The sequence below is a fragment of the Eumetopias jubatus genome, unplaced genomic scaffold, assembly GCF_037043125.1.
Source record: "Eumetopias jubatus isolate StellerSeaLion01/CBP00866 unplaced genomic scaffold, mEumJub1_p1.0 scaffold_10, whole genome shotgun sequence".
NCBI classification, from domain to species: Eukaryota; Metazoa; Chordata; class Mammalia; order Carnivora; family Otariidae; genus Eumetopias; species Eumetopias jubatus.
This window is the reverse complement of record NW_028274816.1, coordinates 79,489,288-79,513,115: the sequence shown is the minus strand read 5'-3', so window position 1 is coordinate 79,513,115 and position 23,828 is coordinate 79,489,288. Positions and strand designations below refer to the sequence as shown.

Here is a 23,828-nt window from a genome sequence, read left to right as displayed (position 1 = left end):
CAGGGTGGGGGGTGCACAGAGCTGTGGCAGGTCCTGAGGTCAGTGTGCAGCGGTGGTGGGGGGTCGACTCTGTCGAGCGCTGCCAGCCCATTTGCAGAGAAAGGAAACGTAGAGCTGGGCACCGGGATGCCTGGTGGCCACGCTACACGTGTTCATGGGGCATCTGATGTGCCGTCAGGGTCGCGGGGTCCAGCAGCATCCGTGAGCTCATGCCCACGCTGGGGTGCTCGCTGCCCACGGCGCCAATGCCCACCTAGCCCTGCGTCCGGGGGCGGGGACCCTGGCAGCGAGTCTGCAGCGCGAAACAGGAAGCCGGACTGGGAGCGCAGCGTGCACGGGCGGGCCGGCGTCTGCAGGTCTGAAAGGGCCCAGCCCAGCCCGCGTGGCCCACAAGCGTGCAGACGTGTCTGTGAGCACAGAGGGACCTGTGGCGGCTCCAGCAGCTGGGCCCCAGCGAGGCTGCGGGGCAGCGCCCGGGCCGTCATCTGGGCACGTACTCGCCCGGCAGCCCGGCCCCGCCGTGGTCACGCAGCGCCTTGTCCACCGTCCGGATGTAGCCGTCGATCAGCGCCCTCATCTCGGGGGTGAAGGGCTCAGGGTCATGGGGGCGCCGGCCGCGCCGCCGGAAGCTGCCCTCCTTGTTGTTCTCCACGCACAGCAGCCGCTCCTCACTCACGGACACATTGAGGAAGGCCACCATCTCCCGCAGCTTGGGCAGCAGGCTGTGCCGCAGCTCCTCATAGTGCACCACCAGCAGCCGCTTGCCGTACCGCAGCCAGTCTAGCACGTGTGAGGACCACCACGCCGCGTAGCTGCGCACGAAGTCCGGCCACTCTGCGCGGGAGAGAAAGCGCCCATCAGGCCCGCCTCCTGGGCGCTCGGGGCGGGGAGGCGAGGGCCCCACGGATGAGGCCCTCCTGACAACCCGCGGGCAGTAAGAGCAGCACCCCCGGGCCAGCCTGGGTCACGTGGCTGTGGCTGCATCCATGGCCATGGCAGCACCACGTGAGGACAGACGTGGACGATGTGTGCCAAGAACTGGTCCCCTCTCTCGTGGACAGTGAGTGCCATGACCGCTGGGCCCACGCTGGGGCAGGGAGAGCCACAGGGCCCACGTGGCACAGTGGTGTTAATGACAAGTGGGAAATGGGATGACCCTCATCCACCTTCACCTGTCCTGGGTGATCGGGATGAGCAGGGGTGCGGCGAGGACGCACGCAGGCCCGATCGCCTGCCCCAGGGCCTCCTGTGAAGCTAAGTGAACCTGGTCCCTGCCTGATGCCGACCTGTCTCGTTGGGGGCAGGGGGGGTGGCCAGTCTACCCTGTGACACTGCCGGGCAGCCGCCACCTTTTGCGGATGATCTATTCCGTGAGATTTCTATCCTAACAAATTACAAAGCTGGTGGACTTTTTGTTTTGGTGGGAAAAGGCGCAAATGTCAACAAGCATTGCTGGTGTAACTATCCAGGCCGCACACCTCAGATGCCGTGAAGAGCCTTCGCTTTCCCTGGTCTTCAACAATGACTCCGAGATAGAGACCACCCTGCTGTCTCAGATGAGTAAACCGAGGCTCACAAGAGCAAAGGAGGGACCAGAGCTCAGCCTCCTGCATCCGGGGAGTCAGCAAGGGGCAGGGTCGGCTGGAGGCCACGGGAGGCATCAGCCGGGGCCGAGCCTGCAGGGACGGGCCTGCCTGCCCCACGGCCTCGCACCTGCTGGAGGCAGCTTCCCTCTGACAGCTCCATGCCCTAACACTCGCCCCCCAGACCCGTGTCTCGGCCACACTGTGGGGCGGGTCGCCCCCTCCCCCCTCCCCGCCACGGGCTGCCCGCCCCTTTTGCCTACCTTTGCTCTTCCAGTTTCGGTCGGCCGCGTAGCCCAGGTGCCCGGCACACTTGCGGTTGAACTCGGCCACCAGGGACCTGTATGGGTTCCGGATCAGCAGGATGGCCGAGTCGAACATCTCGATTTCCCTCCGGCCACTCTCGTGGGTCTTCACACAGATGGTGCGCCGGCTGCGCCAGTGGTCCTTCTCGCCCTTGAACCCTGCGGGGAGAGCGGAGGCCCCTGAGGATGGCGTCGGGCCCCTGCCACGGCAGCAGGCAGAGCTGAACATGCCTCCGGGAGACCCCAGAAGTCGGGGGGCAGGGGCCTGACACCCCTCTGGACGCTGGAGGTGCGTGCATGTGGGCATTTGCATGGAGATGTCCCCCAAGCACCACAAACAACCCACGAGTTTGTGGTGGCTGCAAGTGTGGCTCCGAGTGGCTACGAGACTTGCCCAAGGTCACACCGCAGCGCACGGCTCTAGGCACATGGCATGTGTGTCCCTGGGAGGCCTGGCTTCCACCCCCTCCCCGGCAGTGGGGGCGGGATCCCCGTCACCAGGTGCGAGGGCTGTCAGACCTTATGCTGTGGTCCTGCAGCGGGGCCCCCCGCCCTCCCCACCGTAGCAGAGTCACACAGGTCAACAGGACGCTTGTGTGCTCGTTCTGCGGTGGGCTTCACGCTGCGGATGGAGGGGCTTCGCGTGCAGTCCTGCCGAGCACAGGGGCTCACGGGTCAGGGGGTGCAGCGTGATGTCACAGAGGGACCCCTGGACAGGTGCCCCTGCACCTTTACTCTGGCCACATCCCGACAGATCCGGGGTCTGCGAGCCTGGGACCTGTGCTCCGTAAAGGAGCATGTGCTTCTCCTGGGCTCTTGGGGACGCCGATGAGCCCCAGCACCACCCACTTCGTGAGCAGCTGGGGAGCACGTGAAGGTGCAACGAGCAGGGATGGGTTCTTTGATGCCAGGAAACCAGGCTCCTCCGAATGGGAGTTCACCCACTGGAACTCAACACGCCAAACCCCGTCAGCCTTCGCTGGGGCTTCTGTCAAACGCTGGGATGCTCCAGGGAAGGAGGAGCCAGACCACGGGCTGTAAACACGGGATCTAGTCCCCGACACCCTGACACCCGCGGTGGCTTCCGCGCACGGCAGGCTTTCCCCACAGCGGCCACTCTCGCCCGTCACATGGGCCACGTTTGCCCAGGACAGGCCGGGCAACGGTGCATGTCACTGGTAGGTTGGTACAGAGGCCAGTGGCCACCCTGAGCCAGTCCTGGAAGCCTCAGAGGGGGAACCTCGGGGGCCACCCCACGTGGCTGGTCCAGCCCCTGGGCCCCTTGGCCACCTACAGACCGAGACCGCCGTGCAGACAGGTCCTGCCCCACAGCTGGGGACCCCTGCCCTGGCCCTCACTCACCCTTGTTATACAGGGTCCCATCAAAGTAGTAGCTCCCCGTGTAGAAGCCTGTGGCGTGCTCGATGAGGTGCCGTGCCCACGTGTTCCCGGCTCCCGGGAAGCTTGACAGAGCCACAAACACCTTGGACTTGGTGGGCAGGAACCGCCTGTCCGTGCAGCGAGTGTCTGAAAGTCCAGAGGTTGACCACCGACCGCCCCACCGGGACCCGCTGCCCTGAGGCTCCCACTACACCGACGGGGAAACTGAGGCAGGCCCAGGGAGGGGAGGGGTTGGCTGCACAGGCCTGGGGCCAGTCAGGCCTCCCATGCCCCGGGCAGCGGGCCCTGGCTCCCCGCACAGCGCGTAACGCTCCGGATTCTGCAGGGGGTGGCTGGCCCCACCTCACCGCTCTCCTGCTCTTCCTCGGACTACCTCCGTCCCCAGAGTCGGGTCAAGGCCAGGAGCGTCCCGTGTCCAGCCTCCAGGGATGGTGGAGGCCCCCCCACCCCGCCCCAGGACTGCACGCGGCCACGCTGGCCTCTCCAAACCCCCGGAGCACACACCATGGTAGACGCGGTGGGGAGGACCCCGCACACCTCGTCCCCCAGGCGCTAAACTCACCCTGCACGGGCGTCTGGTAGACCTCGCAGTACTGGGCCAGGCTCTGTGCCTCGGGCTCCTGGCCGCACAGCGAGTTGTCCACGGCGTCCCGAAGGCTGAACTGAGGCGTGGGGTAAGCGCAGTAGCACTCCCAGCCCCGCAGGATGGCCAGTGGAAACTCCTGCCAGGAGCGAGGGGACAGAAGCATGTGGGTGCGCCCCGGGCCGGGCCTCCCAGCTCACGTCGGGATGGACGTCCATCCTTCCCGCGCCAGCCGGGGGGGCGGGCACAGCGCACGGGACGTGACAGCTCACCGCGGGCTGGAGACAGTCAACAGTCACAGCGTGAGCAGGCCCGGCACTAACGCTGGGGGGCCGGCAGGAGTGCGGGAGGACCCGGCACGCGGGGTGGGGGCGTCCACAGGAGCCCGTGTGTGCCCGGTCAGATTGGGGCACGTAAGCCCCACAGCGCAGTGTGGGGCCCACAGAGCGCAAGCCCCAAGGAGACCTCTGGCCTCCCGGTTGGAGTTCCCTGGGGAGGCCAGCCCAACCCTGCTGCGGGGGGCAGGGGGGTGTAGGCCGGGACAGACCGCCCCAGTCCCTGCGGGCTCCGCCAGGATCAGGGGCAGCCCCCTCCTGTCCTTGGCCCTGCTCCCTCTGCGCCCACGGAGGAGACCGCTGGGTGCTGGGCGACCTCGGGGAAGGTGGCGAGCCTCTCTGAACCTCACCACTGAACAAGGGCAATCAGATCCACCTTGCACGTTCCTTATGAGAACGGCCCAGCACCCAGCACGGCGTGTGCGGGCGCTCCCGGGGGGAAGGACACCCAGCCCCACTCGCCCCTGCCTGCCCCTGCCTCGTGCAAACGTGAACGCAGGGACGAGTGGGCAGGGAGGGAAAACCTCTCACAGCCCAGGCAACGCCGCACAGACCTTTTTATTTTTGCCCACAGCAAAATTCTCATAAATAAAAAAAAAAAGCAATAGCGTTTTCTGAGTGTGGTTTGACAAAGCGAGGATCTCCGGGCTCAGAAAAGTCACCCGGTGAGTCCTAGCCATGAGGGCGATGCAGAGGCCGGGTGGGGGGGGCGGTGGTGGCTGGGGGGGGGACTCCTGTGCTGGGGCATATGCCCGCCCCAATGCCCTGCAGCCCCCACCAGAGCCTCTCCCCGCCTCCCTTCTCCTCCTCCTGGACCCCTACAGCAGCTGCGCCCCTGCCAGGAGCTCCCAGGGTCCCGACCCCGTCCCTGAGAGCTGAGCTGCTACGTGGAGACAGAAGCCGAGACCCCGCGCTGTTAGGACGCTGCGCACCCACCACGCTGCGCACCCACCACGCACTCCCGCGCACCCCCACCACGCACCCCGCGGTGTTCTGACGCTGCGCACCCCCACCACGCACCCCTGCGCACCCCCACCACGCACCCCCGCGGTGTTCTGACGCTGCGCACCCCCACCACGCACCCCTGCGGTGTTCTGACGCTGCGCACCCCTACGCACCTCCACCACGCACCCCCTTGGTGTTCTGACAGTGCGCACCCCTACACTCCCCCGCGCTGTTCGGACGCTGTGCACCCACCACGCACCCCCGCGCATCCCCACCATGCACCCCCGTGCTGTTCTGACGCTGCGCACCTCTACGCACCCCCTGCCACGCATCCCCGCCACACAGCCCCACGCTGTTCTGACACTGTGCACCCCATGCACCCCCTTCCACCTCCACCACACTCCCCCACGCACCCCTACTACACACCCCCTCCACACCCCCTTAGCTGTTCGCACGCCGTGCAACCCCAACACGCAGCCCCACGCTTTTCTGACGCTGCACACCTCTATGCGCCCCCACCACGCATGACCGCGCCCCCCCACCATGCATGCCCATGGCTGCTACAGCACCGAGCCCCCCTTCACATGGAAAGCCCTGAGACAGCCCGTGGGGCCCCATCTGGAACCCTAGTCTCTAGGAAACAGACGAGTCCTGTGGCTCTTGGCCTGGAAGAGGGGAAGGACCTCCCTTCTCTCCAGCCTCCTCATCTGTCACTGCCTCCCCTGGGACCAGAGCCCCGGTCCCCACGCCTTTGCTGGAGGAGGCCCAGGAGACATGGATTTTCGGAGGATGAAGGACGGGGGAGGCAGTGGCTCGGGTTGTCCTTGGGCTTCCCCTTAGCAGGGTTCGGGGAGGAAGCAGCAGGTGTGTAACCCGCCAGACCCCAACACCAACCCCACAGCTCAACAGCCTGCCCCCTCCTAGCCTCGGTTTCCCTATCTGCGAGCTGGGGGCAGGACCCCTCAGCCCGGTGCACGTCCTCGGTGACCCCCTTCTCATCTCTTGGGACTTCTGCTGCCCCCCCGCCATGCGCGGGGACCTGAGGGTTTGACGCTCTGTCTGTGGGCTCCCCTCCAAGGCCCCCACACGCGGGACAGAAGTCGGAAGCCCTACCTCCATTGCACCCGTGAGACCTGCCGTTGGCCACAGCGGTCCCAGCCCTCACCTGCTGCACACTCTGCACCACAGCGGGGCCCGCATTGGGTTGCAGGGCAGCACCGGCGGGGCCCCCAGCCATCTCTCCGCACCTGAGGCATCGGTCCCAAGCCCACGTTCTACCCCCAGTTCAGGATGCGGCTGTATTTGGAGACGGGGTCTCTAAAGAGGTAAATCAGTTAAAATGGGGCCACGGCTGGTGTGAGTCAATCTGACTAGTGTCGTCCTAAGAGATTAGGACACAGACAGACGACTGTGTGAACACACAGGGACAAGACGGCCATCTGCGAGCCCACGAGGCCCGAGAAGAAACCAGCCCAACGACACCCCCACCTCGGGCTTCTCGCTCCCAGGACCCCGAGAAGTGCGAGCCCCCCTCTGTGGCACTTTGTTGGGGCAGCCGTGGTGACCTCCTACACTGGGGTCCTTACGGTCCAGGCACACACACACCTCAGGACCTTTGCACCTGCTGTTCCCTCTGCCTGGAATGTCCTATCCCCAGAAACCGCCCCCCCAACTTTTGCAAGCCCTATTCCCTGAGAGGCCTTCACTAGTTACCGCGGTTCACACCACCAGTTCCCAAAACAGACGACAGCTCTGCCCGAGGGAACCGTTCCATCAGCTCTGACGCGCGCGCACACACTTGTTTCTTCCTGCCGCCGCCGTTCTTCAGCCCTTCCGCCCCCGCTCCCTCCCGCAGTCAGACGCTGCTCTGACTTGTGGTCCAAGGTCATCCGGTCTATCCTAGAACGTCCCTCGGTGTGGACTTTCCTTTCACTCAAACCTGTGCGCCCACTCTGCCCACGAGGGATCCTCCGTGGAGGAACCACAGAGTCGCCGCCCACAGGCAGACTCACCATCGGGGTGTCCTTTCGCTCCACGCCCATCTGGGCTCTGTCCCCTGTGTCCTCGAGAGTGCCCACGGGACCCGTGTCCTGGAAGGAAGTGTCCCTCCAGCAGTGTCTGCGCCTGGTGGACGCTCACTGAATGTCTGACGGATGCACCAACGCACGGTCGAATGTCCCCCGAGGTGCTGGGGGCGCACGTGGGCACCGGGTTCCCGTGGGCCCCCAGCTCTGCTCAGAGAAGAAAACGCCACCACGTGGGACCCCTCCCCAGCTGCAGTGGCTGCCCCGCGACCCTGCACCCCACCGGCGACTCGAGCCCCTCCGCTTCCTCCAGTGGATGAACCCGTCAAGCTTCCCGGCGCGTGCGGAGCGAGGGGGAGCCGTAGATGGTAATGCGGTTTTATTTACAACATAACCGCTCCAGCAACATCACCGGATTCTGAAAACACAGAGCAATTTCCAGCCCCTTGGGGGATTTCTAGGACATGATTTCCATAAAAATTAAATATTGATGTAACTCTTCTCTGCCGGCTACCCTGCTCCCCCCCCACCCCGGCTTCAGAGCAAGACGATGATCGGAGAAGGAGAGGCGGGAGGGGGAAGCCAGGACACAGACGTGGGACCGTTCCCGTCGAAGGGGTGGAGGGAACGGAGCGGGGAGACAGGGCCCCACCCGCAAACCGCATCCGGAGCCTGGGCCCGGTGGCTGCCACGGGCACACGCACTCGGCCTGGCGTCGGGTCAGGACGCAGCAAGGGATGGGCCCTTCCGTCCGGGCGTCCACGTGCAAAGGCATGGTGGCGGCCAGGGACCAGGGAGCGGACGTCTCGGCGGGCCCGTCGGTGTCCGTCCTCCCTGAGCGCTTTTCTTGCGGTGGGTCTCCGGGGTTACCAGGCATCACAAAACATGTCAGAGATCAGAACTTCAGAAGGGGAAACGGAGGCGAGGAAGCAGATGCCGAGCAGCCCAAGACCTCAGACCATGAGGCCCATCGGGGACAGAATCAGCCCGGGGCTCAGCCACACACTGCTCTCAACTCCGTGGACACACACATGAAAACGGGGGGGCTTTCACTGAAATCTGTGCACCAGCACGGAGCTTGCCTTGACTGGTCTCCCGCCTCCGTTCACTCTGAGGCCACTGCGGACATTCAGGCCCAGAAGGAAAGTGGGTGCCCGGGGGGTGGCTGCCGGGATGGGGGTGGAGGGTGGGCTTCTGCTCGCAGCTGAGAATCAGGGTGAACCAGAGCCTGGCCACGGAGCCCGTCACCGAGCGTGTGTCTCCCTGCCGTCGGTCGGCAAATTGGGGGCCGTGTGGTCGGAGAGGCAGCCCACGCTCGACCGCAGGAGCCCACGGCTTCGGATCGCATCCGCACGAGGGAGTGAGGATGCCACGGCTCAGGGCCACGAGACTGGCCAGGACCACAAAGTGAGTATATGGTCGCACAGGGACACGCACCTGGGACACGGACTCTGAAGCCACATCCCACCGTCTTCGGAACGAGGCCAGGTGACTCACTTCTGGAGACGCACCTCAGGTCTCACGAGTGACGTAGGAGACGCACAAATCCCTCCCCTCCCACGTGTGATGACACGAGGAGACGATTACGAACCTGCTCACGGGTCAACCTCGCTCACGGGTTGACCTTCGGGAACGTTCGGGGCAGCGTTACTTAGAACGGCAGAGAAAGTAAGGCCTTGCAGCCACGAGGGACACGTGGCATGGACACGGGAACAAACAGAAGGAGAGAGTTCCTTTTTTTTTTTTTTTTAAAGCAGGCCCCATGCCCAGAACAGAGCCCGACACGGGACTTGATCTCACGACCCTAGATCACGACCCGAGCTGAGATCAAGAGTCAGGCGCTCAGCCGACTGAGCCGCCCAGGCGCCCTGAGAGATTCAGTTTTTAAGAAACAAATGCCACAAACATGAACTTAGAATAAAAGACCAAAGGATGTGAAATGTTACTGGTCGTTTTCTCCGATGTGGTAACGTCACAGGTGAGTTTTAATTTAATTCTGCATTTTCAAAATTTTCCAAAACAGATATGCGTTACCTTTGTAACCACCCAAACCCCCCCCCAAAAGCTATAAATTTTCTTTAAAGACACACACGGTATAACGTCAACAGGTTTACCGCCGAAATTGTCTTGAGAACCCCAAAGCTGTGCTGGATCGTCTCCTGTGGACAGGACTGGCTAGCATCTTGGCAAAGGGAAAACTTCCCAACGTCCAGGAAGTTAATTCACAAAACCCAGGCCCTTACTGACCCAACCTCGGGCCGAGCCGGGGAGGCAGCGCCCCTCCCCCCGGCGGACAGATTGCACCTGCCGGGATCCAGGTGGGTCTGGGGAGCAGCTGCGGAGCAGGGAAGGAGCCTGGTCAGCACGATGGGAAAAGCCTGAGAAGACCCGTCCGTGGGAAATACTAATCCGGGCGATCAGTATTCTATAGGAAGAGCTCATACACCCCAGATGCTGGCAGACCCCTCGTCCTCGCCCTCCGACTCCTGTCAGCATACCCAAGAGCAGGTGCAGGGGGAGCGAAGCTCAGACCGCCTGCGGGATCCCTGCAGAAGCGTCAGGTGCTAGCAGCCCGTTTGCCGACCATGCCGGAGTCCCTCGGCGGCCCCGCCGCGGGGCCTGTGCACAAATATCAGGCAGTCAGACCGTCGAGGCGCTGATGGCGGCCCACGTGTCCTCCTTCCATCTGGCCACACCCTGGAGCTCCCGAACCATCGGAACCAACCGGCAAACAACGGTGGAGACTTTCATATGGGGCCACAAACAAGCCTCCGACGGCGCTTGGAAGCAGGGTGCCGTGAGGCCGCCACGGCCCAGATCGGCCCTCGTGAGGCTCAAGCCGGCCCCGGCCTTGGCTCCATGGTGGGGATTCTGTCCGTGAAGACACCTGCCACGGCCGTGTTGTCTGCTGTGCACCGTGCCTGCGTCCCAGAGCATCTGAGCCTCCGGCCAAATCAGTGCCAGATGAAGCTGCCCCCACAGCCCCGAGGCCCCGGGGCCACCAGCCTTCCTGGGAAGGAGGCACTGGCCCTCCAGAGGGGAACGTATGGCGGACGTCCGAGTTCACCTCTCCCACCCCCTCGACGTCCGGGGAGGAGAGAGAACCACCCCTGCCGACAGGTCTCTCCGCGGGCCTGGGTCCCCCAGAACTCAGCCTGGACACAATCAGAAGAGACGGGGGCTCCCCATGACTCGGCGTGGGGCACGTGGGCTGGGCCTCGTGGGGCCAAGCCAGCTCAGGGCAGGGGCTGTCCACGGGGCGGCTGTGCCCACAGGGGATGCCCGGCTGTCACATGGAGGGGGGTGCTGCCGCCAGGGGCCGGGCAGAGCTGGGAGCGTGGCTCAGGCCGCGAGCCCGCCGGTCAACGGGAAGCTAGAACCAGACAGCCGAGGACCCCTGAGGCTGTAAACTCTGCGTCCGTAACCCCAGAGCAGAATGCCCGGGGCTGCCCAGGTCACTGGGGAATCCAGCCCAGGACGCTGCTTTGGAGCCACCCTCCCCCCAAAATTCTCAAAGCCGCGTGTCTGCCTCGCACATCTGCAGCAGGGGTATAAAATCCACGTAATCTCTGCCAAGTGCAGTGGGCACACGGACCCTGACCCAGCATCGCCCTGCGATCCAGCGACACAGAACGACCCGCCTACCAGGAGGGTCACCGTGGCCTCGCTCGCGAACGAAACACTGAAAACCACGGAAACGCTCCACAGCAGGGGAGGGGTTGCCTAAGCGATAGGACATCCATGCGGCGGAGCCCAAGAACAGGAACGCGCTCTCCGTGTCAGGACAGAGTGGTCCCTCAGACCCACCGACCGTCGGGGAGGAAAGGGAGCTGTCCCGTCCCCTCCCCCCATGCCGTCGAGACTGGACGGGCACCTGTTCCTGCTGCTGGGACCTGCACTGGCTCCGGCAGCGTGCGGGGCTCAGAGTGTCCCCCCTGGGAGCACCAGGAGGGTAAGGTGGGTCACCCGGCACGCGGGGCACCTCCAGGTTTGCAGACAGAGGAGGCCTGGTCTGGTGCAGCCGAGCGCCTCGGATTGCGGACGGCGGTGGGCGCTCCCGGGGCTGCTGGGGACGGCAGGTGTGCAGAAGTCCCGGGAGGGCCGCGTGGAAGCAGGTGCATGTGGCCTCCAGAGCGCTGCTCCCACGGGGGGAGCGCGGGAACGCAGGCCCTGGATGCCCCAGACACCCCGAAATGCCGGAGACGCAGAGACCCACTCCAAAGGGGGTGATTTAGGGTGGGAAGTGCAGAAAGGCTCTGTCTTGGCCCCGAGGGACGCATCTCGAGTGGCACCAGGGGGGTGCGCTCCTCGGTGTTCCAGAAGCCCGCTCCCTGCAGCTCCGAGCCACCGGCCGGGTCAGAACCAGGGGGCCTGACTGGGTCCAAATCCCGGCTCCCCCATGTGGGGGACGGGTGACCTCGGGCAGCAGGCAGGAGCCTCTCTGCCTCTGTTCCCTCACCTCAAACGTGGCCGCGCGTCCCAGCACCCGCCCGGCACGGCCCTTAGGAGGATGGAGTGAGCTAAGCCTGATGGACAAGGACATTTGCGCCACCACCACCAGGACACTCCTGTCCCAGCCCCACCCGTTACGTGGCCTCGGCTCAGTCCCCAGCATGCGGGAGCAGCCCCGGCCTCAGCCTACCGCCATGGCTGGGGGCCACGTGTAGGGCCACTGGACCCTGCCCCAGACCTCAGTGCTCTGGGGTCCCGTCGTTTACCAGCCCCGTCTGGCCTTGACCGCCGTGTTCCTCCCAGAGCTCCCGAGCCAGGCAGGGACAGCGGCCTGGGTCCCACCCACTCTGCAGAGTCGCACCCGAGCCCCAGGGAAGCCAAAGGCACACGTGTGACCATGGCCCCTGACGTCGGGTCAGCACCCAGCCCTGTCCCCGGGCTCAGCCGATGACCCGTCCACTCTCCCCGAGCAAGCAGGTCCCACTAACAAACCCGGTCCACTGAACACCTGACGTTCGTGCCAAGAACTGCCATTGGGGAAGGCGCGATCCTTCCAGCCTCGCGGCCCTGCGGACACGGCCCGGGCCAGCCGGGGGCGCCCACGTGAGCACAGGCCATGCAGCCATGCCGGCACCTGCCCCACGCACCCCTCCAGGCACGAGTCACAGGCGGCCTTACTTTCTGGGAACAAAATCCCGAGCACGCGTCCACCGTCGCATTGGCCTGCGTCAGGGAGTCGGGGAAGGTGTGGGTGCCGTTCTCCGGCAGTCGGAAGCATCCGCGGTACGTGACGGTCCTCCCTGCAGGGACAGATGGGTTTCTGGTGAGAAACGGTGCCCCTGGTTGTTGGTGCCTCTCGTGGGGAAACGGTGGCTTCCACAAAGAGACTCAGCAAACCAGACAGCAGCCCACCCTGGAGAGGGTGTGGACGGGCCCGACTCCTGAGACCCCGGGCGCCCGAACCTCCCCACCGTGGTCACCGACAAGGTACCACGTGGCTGCCACGTGCTGACCTCAGGCCGGCTTCCCCCCAAACTCCGGGGCACGGTGTCCATCCCCCCCCTCCATCCCTTCTTCCCTCTCCCCCCGGCTCCGGGGCACGGCATCTGTCCCCCGCTCCGTCCCTCCTTCCTTTCACAGATCTAGACTGCGCCAGATTCTGCACCAGGCGACCCGAGAGGCTGATATTCTGGAAAATTCTGCATCCCTGCCATGCAGGCGTGAGGAGAACAGCAGATGCAGAAAAGTGAAATCCCTCCACGGCCCCCTCGCTGTGCTGCTGGGTAGACCCGAACTCCCACCGGGCCCCATGAATGCTCCTCGAGCCCGTGCTTCCGCAGGCACCTCCGCCCAGCTGTCCTCTAGCCCAGGAGGAGAAGTCCAGCCCCTCTCCAGCGTCCTGGGTGCTGAGCCTTCTAGAACGTTCTGGCTCCGACAGCTTGCATTCCGTCCGCACTCGTCAGGGTTGCTTAGGCAGCAGTCTTGCTGTCGCGCCCTCGCCTGCCTCAGCAGCGCGGAGACCCTGTCCCTAGCCTGCGCCCCGGGAGGCCAGCGCTTTGCAGTCTGGGCACCAGGTGAGCCCGACTAGCCCCCTGCGAGCAGACGGCAGCAGACAGGCAAGTGAGGCGCGGCGGGGCCTGCCTTGGACTGGCGGTCCCAGCGGCACCGGCCGCCCCTGTGCTGTGCGTCCGTCAGGGGAGGGGCTGCCATCCTGGGCAGGTGGCCTCCTCGCGCCCAGGGGACAGCCCAGGGCCCCTCGGGGCACACGGTGAAGCGCCCTCGACCGCCCGGCGCCCACCATCTGGGAGCACGTTCACCCGTCTCAGTCCTGCGAGTGCTCCTTGCTGGTGGGAGCCGAAATCTAAAACGGTGGTCACGTGGTGACCCCGAGACAGAGACCCCGTGGGCTCAGCCCCTGAGGGGGGTGGGCAAAGGTCAGCCGCCAGGAGGGCCAGCCTTACACCTTGTCAACACCAACCGTGAGACCAGTGCCGCCGACCTGAGTCCTGGGGCCTCCTGACCCTGACCGTGCGCGCCTCGAGCCAGTGACGTCTGAGTCAGCAGCTGGGCGCGGAGGAGGGGCCGGGGGCAGCCCCGAGCCCCCCGTGTAGACATCACAGGTCCCAGAGACCAGCCTGGAAGCCCGTGTGGGTGCACGGGTGACAGGACAGCTGAGCGGATGTCTCCTCCGCGAGTCCACAGAGCGCACGTTGTCAGGAGCTGTCCTGTCGCCGAGCCGCCCGCGTCCTTGCTCCCAGACGCCCCTGAGCAGCCTCGGTGGCCCAGCCTGAGCACCCACTCCCGCGGGTTCTCGCAGTGGGGCTTCCCGTGGGGCTGCCCGAGCCGTCCCAGCCCTGCTCCGAGCGGGGCACAGTCCTCAGCCGGCGCCCTCCTGCAGCCCGTCACGTAGTCCACAGCTGGGAGGCGCCGTGGCTGGACGCCGGGCAGTCCCACCTCTGCTGCTGCTGGGAGGTCTCCCCGGCTCCAGCTCCGACTTCCTCCCACGCCCAGCCTGGCCGCTCCCCATCATGGCAAGGTGTCCCCGACGTGGGCAGAGGTGCGCCGCCACGGTATTTAGAAAGCAGCCCCCGATAACGGCATTGAGGGGATCCGGGGCACATCGTCTTGCGGTGAGGATGCACCTGAGCTTCAGCTGCAACTCATTGGACATTTTCAGCGGCAACTCTCGGGGGCGCATTCTTGCTTCCCGGCGCATCAGCTCACTGCCCCTTGCGATCGGCTCCCACCTTCTATAATTTTGGATCGTGAGCTTATCCTCAGTGAGGATTTGCCTGGGGGACCTCCACCCGCCCGAGTTGGGGGCGCAGCCCTCAGGAGACCGTGCATCGGCTCCACGCGGCCGGAGCCAGCCGTCACGTCGGGGCGTCAGGACCAGATGGGCAGTAAAACTTTGAGCCTCCAGCCTCACCCAGATGCAGGCCAGCACTGCAAGTTTGGTTTGGTTGGAATCTCAGCTCCAGCTCAGATCAAAACTGACCTATCTTTCTATCTCCCCGAACTGGCAGGTGGTATTTTCTTTGGAATCTAAAAGTTCACGGGTTTGTGCTTCCCCGGAGCCAAACGTCACCATGTGCAGAGCTCTGGGCCCAACTCCGCCCCTGCCACTGCGGCCCCCGGACCAGCAGCCCCGCTCTGCAGGGGAGGCCCCGGCCACCGCACCTCCGCCCACTCCGGCCTCTGCACCGCCATCTTAGTCCCCCTTTGTTTCCGGGGCCTGGGCTCTCCAAGGGTTGTTCATGTCTGTCCGGAACATCTAAGCACTGCACGGCCAGGAAACTTTCAGAGCCTCTGGTCGGCCCCACCGCGGCTCATTTAGAGCTGCCTCTGCACTTGACGAAGAACGGGAGCCCAGAGAGGAGAAGCAAGCTGCCCGGGGCCACACAGCACGTCGGAGACGCGTGGGCCCAGGCCTCCTGGTGAGTGAGTCTGTCCCACAGGCCATGAGCCCACGCAGCCTCCGGCCACCCCTGCCCCCACACGAGCCCCTCTAGCAGGGCGACAGGGAAGGGAGGACACACTCACGCTTCCTGGAGCCGAGCTGCAGGTCCTCCACGCGGTAGACGGACAGCCGGCCGACGCCCCCGCACACGGAGCCCTTCTCCCCTTTGCACTCGTGGTTACACGCCTCTGGCCGGACGCTCCTCACCGGCAGCCGGTTCCCGCAGTAGCACTCAGCCCCAGCCTCCAAGCCCGCGTACACATAGGACCTGCAGGGAGAGCCGCCCCGCTGAGTCGCGGCCCCGGCCCCACGGCGGCCGCGACCAAGGTCGGGGTCAGGCCAGGAGGCCAGGGACACGCCGTCGGCACACGGCTGGCCGTACGGGCTGGTGTTCAGCCAGACTTCGGGCTCCCCGGCTGACGTTGGGGAGCAGGCCTCCCTTCATGATAAACTAGAGGCCAGGGCTTTCACGCCCCCAGCTCAGAGGCCTGAAAACCCCCTGGTGCTCCGCATCCTCGTTTGTGGCCACCTGTTGGCCGCGCGGCCCCGACTGTCCCTTACTACCTCCCCGTCTGTTCCCCGAGCCGCTGGGAAGGTAAAAGGGGACTGAGTCGGTGCCACTTTCTACTCTGTCTGCACCGCAAGGCTGAGCCGGGACCCCTCCTATCCGTTCTGGCCTCAGTTTCTCCATCTATAAAAGGGTCAGAACAGATCATGACCAAGCTGGAAAGCTTCCTGGAGGAGGTGACATTGAAGCTGAGGCCTCTATTGTAGTCTGAACATAAAGTAAACCGAGGCCCAGGGAAGGAAAACCACGTGCTCACATGGCAGCCAGCCCCCCTGGTTCGGAGCGGCTGGACGGCACGGGGCTCTCACTCACCGCTCAGCACACGCGTCCTGGCAGTGGGACACAGTCATCTTTCTCAAATCGAAGAACACGGTGCCCCTCAGTGTTCTGTCGCGGCCACTGTCGCTGAAGCAGCCGACGTAGGTACCTGCGGGCGGGGAGCACGGTGGAGACTCAGGTCGGCATGGGACGGTCCTGCCACATGCCCATCCTCGGGAGGGCTCCTTGGAGGGCCCCGGGCGCCAGGCGAGGTCGCACCTGCCCCTGGCGCTCACTGACGCCTGTCCCCGCACGGCCACCGCTTCCTCTACCAGCCCCACCTCGCTGCGTCTGCGGCCGAATCCCCTCCTGGGACCCCTTGTCTCCATCCCTGCCCGCCCCCCGCTCAGAAAGCGCCCCCCGCCTCCACGAACATCCCGACCGGTGGGTCCTGTCGCCTCCGTAGGATCCAGAGGGAAGAGATCAGTTATGGTAAGTCTGACTTTTGCTAAAAAGAACATCCTGCAAACGGGAAGAGCTATCTCAAGAAAAAAACCTGTGTTTGGGGAGGCGTGAGCCGCCATGGCTGGAGGCGTGGCTGGAGGCATGGACGCGGCGTCTGTCGGGCACCACAGGACTGCTGAGCGCTCGCCCGTCCAGGCACCTCTGGGGACGAGACTCCACCAAGCAGTGGCGGTGACGCCCCAGCCGTGACACCTAACCTCTCTGTCCCCCGACACAGAGGGGTCTCCCAGAGATGCGCAGAGAAGGCCAGAGAACACGAGCACAGAGCCAGCACACCGGGGTGCGTGGACGCACCGCCACGTGGCTCAGGAGCTCCCCGGGCCCCACGCCACACGCCGCACGCCAGGGACTGTGCTGAGACACTGCCCGAGGACGTCTGGAAGGGCATCCGCGCAGCACACGCCGCCTCTGGGGGGTGACGCACCCAAGGCGTGCCCACGGCCGGCAGGATGACGCCCCGCCTCCCAGCCCGGCGCCCCCAGGGCAGGCGACGCCCGCGGTGTTCCTGCCAGGATCCCGGCCCAGAGCAGGAGCCCAGGGCTGCCCGCCAAGTGGTTCGGAGAAGTGGGTCCCCAACCTTCATTCCCGGGGCCGCATCTGGGAGTGACAGTCCCGTCTGTGAACAGCACATCTAACCGTGTCTCTGACCTTGGCTACATCATGGCAACGTTCTGAGCCTCAGTTTCTCTAACCACCCAGCAGATAAAGGCCCACCACCTGCCCCACCCCGCCGGAGCCCCTTCCCGTTGCCCCCCGCGTGCACCTGTGCCTGCCCCTGCTCACGCCCACCCTCCGCTTCCTGCCCGGCCTGAACGGGCGTCCCCGACCACGCCAGCCCGCCACGGCCTCTCCTTGATGCAGATTCCTGCATTCTGTATCTGAAAACCTGGTCAACACCCAAATGCTTCTCACTAACTACTGCTGTTGAAAGTCTGCTACACCCGCGTGCCCCTGTGTCCGCGGGGGCCCCACTGGGTCCCGCACGCGGTCAGCACCAGCACGCCGTGCCCGTGGTGGGCCAGGGCCCCCAGGAGCAGGCTGACGCCCTGCAAGGACAGGTCTGGGGAACAGGAGCTCGGACGCAAGGAGGGGCTCCCAGGGTCCCGAGTAACAGACACGGAGCAGTGGGAGGTGAGCGGGTGGCCAGAGACGGGACTCCACCCCCGAGCCGGGGTCACCGAGGCAGAACCCCGGGGCAGCGGGGAGCGACGATCGCCTTTCTCACTGTCTGCCCGCAGGGCCATGAGCTTCCCTGTGCCCGTGGCCCCAGGATGCCCGTCACCGGCCACGTCCACGGGCACCGGCTCTCGCTGAGGCCGCCGGGCCCCGGGGTCACAGAGGGGTCAGGACCCCTGAGACCAGAACTGCCCGCCACCAGCAGCAGGAATAAAGGGTTACCCTCAGCCGCCTACTTGGTGAAAGAAAACTAATATTTGAGAAATTTCTGATGTGTTGCTCAGCGAAGAAGAAATTCTGTTACGACTTTCAATTAGGCCCCAAAACACAAGCTTCGGGTGGTTAGACGTTTATCACCGTTGATGGGAAATTAACGGAAAGCATGTAAGGGGTCCACGGCCGGGGCTGGGCAGGGGCACGAATCTGGGCCCGTGCCACCCCCTCCCCACTGTGCCTCGGCTTCCCCACCTGTGAAGTGGGGATGGGCCCTGCGGGCTCGGGAGGGCAGAGAGAGGGGGTAACAGGCGGGCGGTTCGAGGCACACGTGGCCTGCAGGGCGCTGGGGGGCGACTGTGTTGATGTGAACAACAACCAGGGCGCGGACTCTGCAGGCCCTCACCGCTGAGCCGGCAGCCCCCCTCCTGGCTCCCCGCGAGGCCGTAGGGGGTGAAGTGAGTCAGCAGGTGCGGTCTGAGCAGGAAGCGCTGGGCGCAACCCGGGCTGTCACCACTGTGCTGGGGCGGCCGGGGCCCAACTGGACGCTGGACGGGAAAACGGCAGTGGGGTACCCACCCCGCGGGTGAGCGAGAGAGGAGCAAACACTTGGGGGCCGCGCCACAGGGCACACACAAGGCCAGGACCCCCGCACCCACTCCGACCGGGGGAGGCGGCCAGCCCTTCCTCCTGGAAAATTACTGGGCGGCTCTCCCAGCTTCGAGGGAGCCGAGGGCGTCCAGGGGACACACTGGGACGCATTCTGAGGCGGATTTATTGCTTTCGGCTAAAAGGGAGGCAACGCGTTATTGTCTGTGAGTCCTCATCTGTTCATTTGCACAACACGGACGCACCGTGAGGCTGTTAACGACGGCCGTGGAGATATCAGAATGTCTTTGGAAATCACTATCAATAAAAAACAAACTGGCGCGGGGGAAGTTACTATTTCTCCCCTAGTAAACTTACTGACATTTTATTCCATTATGGATGTCGTCCAAGGTATAATGAAATGCTTGGTGATTGATGGACCTCCTGCAGCTTTGGCGCTCTGCGGGGCCCTTCCAGGAGCATGGCGGGCTGCCCGGCCGCAAAGAGCCACCCTCTTTGTCTGTGACAAGCGTGACCAGCCTGGGGCCAGGGGGCGCCCTGCGGGCCAGTGCCCCTGCTCAGAAGGTGTCCCTCCAGTGGGTGACACCACGGCCTCCCGCAGAGCACAAACGCTTCCCCCAGTCCTGGGGGCCGGGGGGGCACTGGCCACACAGAGCTGCCATTCTCTACACTGGCCCTGAGGCTCCTCCTCATGCTGGGTCATGGGGAGGGCGCCCTGGGGTTCACGGCGGTCAGCACCCCGACACCCCTCCGGTCCCCAGCACGTCTCACCCCAGTCTCTTCAGTTGCCGCTACACCCCGTCCACCGTGCCACTAGGGGGGACGCCGTGGAGCCCAGGGCTGCCCCCGGGGTTCTGACTCGGTCACCCCAGCCCTCCCTTCTGCTGGCCGGGTCACAACAACCTTCCACCCGAGCCTCAGCACTGCTGTACAGTGACGGTTCCGCCCCAGACTGAGCTCCTCGAGGGCACAGACAATAGCAGACTCAAGCGTGGATCCCCGAGAAGGACAGATGGAAAGAAATAAAGAGGAATTGACCTTTGGGCAATCTGCCCAAGGTCACAGAACCAGTGACCAGCTATACCAAGAGAGTATTTGGTAGAGTTTTTGTTTGCAAAACCTGTACCCTTTCCAAGGCTGCTGCTCAAGGATTCTGTGTTGACTTTGTCAGTCATTCACACTTCAGTCTAAATGAGTCACGTGGGTATAGTGTGCATAGAGACCCAGCTTCCTGGGGTGCTGGGGCGAGTTGACAGAAGGCAGGCCTGTGCAAAGTGAGTGGCAGAATCCGTTCCTCATGTCCCCCTCTTTCTTAGGTGGGAGCCTCCTGAGGAACCCCGCAGCAAGGGCTCTGACCCATGTGATCTCGGGAGAAACCTCCTTCTGTGAAGACAGGAAGGCACCGTCCTCTGGGCTTCACCAACCATCAGTCATCCCCCCAATGCAAGGGCCGCGGGGGCTCCTCCCTCTTCCTTGGACCTTCTCACCAGCCTGACAAAAAAGGCCTGGCCCTCCTCCTGACCCGCCGCCTCCAGGCTGCACTCCGAGATGTGCACTCTGCCCTTCCTCCGAGTCCGTCCCCTGCCACATTCTCTTCCCCAGCTCCCTCCTCGCTCCCTGCCAGTGTCCTGGGGTCACACCCCAGACAGGCCAAGGCTTCCAGGGAACCCAAACCAGGAGAGCGACCTTGACAACTGACTGAACGTCGCCATACCCAGCGTCTCCCCTGTGGGATCGGGATACCAGGAGAGCGGTGACGCCCATAAATATCATTTACAGGTGCACCGTAAACGATGTGGCAGTTAGCTGCCAGTGACCGGGGCCGAGAAACGACCAGGCCCTCCCGCCCAGGGGTCTCTGCCTGCAAGAGCACCAGCATCACCCGCTGACGGAGTTGTGTAGACGCAGCCCCACCCCGCGTTTGGGGGAGGCCGAGGACCTGCACGTGGGACAGCCTGCCGTCCTGTGGCCCTCAGTGCGGTCCCATCCCATCCCCACGCTAGCCCTGGGGTGGGTATCTCTGTCTTCACTCCCCAGGGGCCTGGGGCCGTTAGGTCACGTGTCCAAGGTCACCGTCAAGCCTGCCACCAAGCCAGGATGCAAGCTGAGGTCCACCCAAACCCAGAGTCTGGGCTCTGGGACGATGGCGCTAGCCCAGCTGGGCGCAAGCAGAACTCTCGCAGAGCAGACAGAGCCGGTGGTCTGGGGGCCACGGGCCTGGGGGCCTCCATCCCAGGCAGGCCCAGGGCCAGAGAAGGGGAAAGCCAGCCCTGCCCTCCGGGCCCGGGCCCCCCAACGCACAAGGGGAGCCAGGGCTGAGCACCTACCTCGGCTGCTGGCTGCAGGCCTACGGGCCTCAGGGCCCGGGGCGGGCGGCCCCTGGGTGTCTCCCGCGAGGTGGTGGAACCAGCGGCGACGCCTCAGCGGGGGCAGCTCTGAGTTCCGGCTCCAGAGCCCACGGGGGCCGGGCCGGGGCCGGGCCGGGGGCCCCCGCAGCACATCCACGCCGAGCAGCAGCTCCGGGCTGACGCGGGGGGCCTGCAGCGCCCCACTGTCCAGCAGGCCCACGCCCAGCGCCACAGCGGCCACAGGCAGGGCCTGTAGGGGGCCGGGCGCTCGGGGCCCTGGTGGGAGGGCCACGCGGGCTCGCTGCAGCAGCAGGCTGCCCGTCATCAGGTAGGCGGCCGTGAGGAAGAAGAGCAGGAACTGCGTTCGGAGGAGAAGCTTCTGCAGGCGGAAGAGAGGTTTGGCCATGCCCCCGGGCGGCGGGGCTCCCGGCTGCAGCCTGGGCACGGCTCCTAGCACCCGATGGCGGGGGAGGCCGGGGCCCCCAGCGGCCTCATCCCCGCACCTGGCACCAGCCTGCGTGCCTCCGGGCTCCCCGGTCCTCCCGCCCTGATTCCGGCAGATGCTTGGGTGGCAGCATCACACATCCCCGGCCACGGGGCCCCGTGGCTGTGGGTCCTGCCTCAGGGTCACCAGCTCCGCCGTCGCTGAGCTCCACCAACGGGCACGCCCGGCCGGTGAATCTGTAAGAGTGGAGAGAGCACGCTGAGATGCAAGGCCCGGGGGCCTCTGTTTCCCAGAGGGGACACCTGTGCTGCAGGAAACCCCGACAGAGAGCGGGGCTCAGGTCCCAGCTCCGCCCCCGGCTGGCTGTGTGCCCCTGGCGGTCACTGGGCCTCAGCCGCCCTGTCTGCAAAATGGGAATGACGCCCCCGCCCCTTGAGCAGCAGTGAAGGTCCAGGGACAGAGGTGGCTCTGCACGCAGTCGTCACAGGCCAGGCCCTGACATGGTATCTCTTTCGACCCTCAGGGCAGCCCAGCGAGGTGGACGCTGGCCCCATTTTACAGAGGCGGCAAAAGGAAGCAAAGGCACTTTCCCACACTGTTCAGCCGGCAAATGGAGGAGCTGAGGTTTGGAAGGGTCTGTTTCGGGGCCTGGGCCCTGAACTAGTAAACGGCCCGGCCAGCAATGAACACCAGCACGTACAAGTGCACCCAGCCCAGGGCACGCGTATGCAGCAGGGGCTCTATGCATGCACACGACCTGCCGACTCCCTCCCGGGGGTGCCTTGGGCCTGGAAGCTGTGATCTGCAAACTGCTTGTGCAGAGGCAGATGGGCTTTAGCCCGGGAGAGGGTGCAGGGCCGCACACCTGCTCACGGAGGCCGGGATGCCTGGCGGGATGGCGGGCGGCGCTCAGCTCAGCGCGGCCTTCCAGGGCTGCCCTCGGCTCTCCCACTGCGCTGCTAGGGGCTGGCGGGGGCTCTGCAGCTGCCGGGAGCCATGCCGCTGCATGAGGGTGGCCCTCAGCACAAGGACGGTCTTGTCCCGGGAAGAAAAGCTCCCAGGAGTGTGACTAACGTGGCCCGGGACCCCCGCCAGACCCTGCGGCCCCTCAATGAGTGCTCTGTGCGCGGGTACAGCCAGCCCCGTGTGAGCAGAAAGACAATGTTTGGGCTCTTGTGGCCTGGGCCGGAGATCCCGAGCGGCCCCCAGGCCACCACCGCCCTTTCCAGCCCCCAGGTCCTGAGGCCGCCCCCCACCCCCCCAAAGGACCGGGGCCTGGGATCCGCCGGGGCAGGTCCTGCCAGCCAGGGCGGTGGGGCGGGGGGGGCAGCTCCACGGTCCGCAGACGGGGCTGGATTTAAAGTCTGAGCTGGGAAGCCACTTGCGCGGGTCTCCGGAGCTCTTACTTTCGCGTTAAGCTGGTGCGCGCCTGGCCTGCCCCAGCCAGCCTCGTCAGATTTGTAACGCCACAGAGGAAATCCCAAGAAATCCTACCTGATCCCCCTGCCTCCAGCTTTGGGCCTCCAGTCCACCCTCGGCGAGGCCGCCAGGGTGAGCCTCGGAACACACAAATCCAACCACGGTGCTCCCCTGCTCAAAACCCCTTCCAAGAGCTCCCCATGGCTTCGGGGAGTAACTCCAAGCTCCTCCACGGGACACACAAGGCCCCACCCGGGCTCGTCCGTTGCCCAGCCCTTTCCTTGGGCTTTCCCACCACACGCACATGCAAGTGTGCACACACCACGACCCAGCCGGCCACCGGAGCACGCTGCCTTGGGGCCTCTTCTGTCTTGTCCATTCTCATAGCCCAGTGAACCCCTGGGTATCCTCCGAGGCTTAGCCCAGGGGTCACCTCCTCCGAGAAGCCTTCCCTGACCACCCCCAGGGACACACATACACACACGCACACACACACAGGAATAGACTCCTCTGCCTTCCTACAGCCGTGCCGACCCCTAACCCAGCACCCAGCACCCTGGGACACCTGTCGTCACCCAGCTACCTGTGATCATCCACACAGGACTGCGACCAGCTCCAGGCAAGAGGCCATACCCTGCTCGTTCCCGTAACTCCGGCCCCAGCACGAGGCCTGCCCGGCAGTGTGGATGTGCGGCGATCCTGGTTTCTGAATACATTTCTTAGGGTGAACGAGAGGATAAACTGACTGGCTAATCCTGATATCAGAAAGCTGTTCCTCCCGTGGGGTCTTGGGGCCCCGAGCGCTCAGGTGGCACCAACCCAGACCTGCGGGGCCCCAGCCCGAAATGTGGGGGAGTGCGTGTGGTGGGCGGGGCGCTGTCAGGGCCCATCGGTCAGGGTCCCAGTGATCACGGACCCTACAGTACCCTCCGGAGTCAGCCCCTCCCAGGGGGGCCTCCTGGTCTGGGGAGGGGGCCTGGGCGTGGAGGCAGGGACGGCCACTTCCAGGGTCCTATAAAGCGGGCTGCCACCCTAAACTTCTAAAATTGCAAAGCTGATTCCCAGCCCATAACACCTGCGCGGGGTGGGGTGGGGGGCCGGCACGTCCCCTGCCCCGGACTTCTGCCACCTTTCCTCGCAGCGTCACACCCGCGTGTCACCCCCACCCCTCCTCGAGGC

The 23,828-nt window shown here is 65.1% G+C and overlaps 1 protein-coding gene across 1 annotated transcript; it reads right to left on the bottom strand.

Moving 5' to 3' along the window:
• Nucleotides 1-481: 481 nt before the first annotated feature.
• Nucleotides 482-21,191, bottom strand: WSCD1 (WSC domain sialate O sulfotransferase 1). The gene is made up of 8 exons (XM_088027251.1): nucleotides 20,765-21,191; nucleotides 15,969-16,083; nucleotides 15,172-15,356; nucleotides 12,307-12,428; nucleotides 3,852-4,011; nucleotides 3,251-3,415; nucleotides 1,847-2,047; nucleotides 482-834 (listed from the first exon to the last, which is right to left on the bottom strand). Exons 1-8 carry the CDS (start codon nucleotides 21,189-21,191, stop codon nucleotides 482-484), a joined length of 1,728 nt encoding a protein of 575 aa, XP_087883377.1.
• Nucleotides 21,192-23,828: the final 2,637 nt, after the last annotated feature.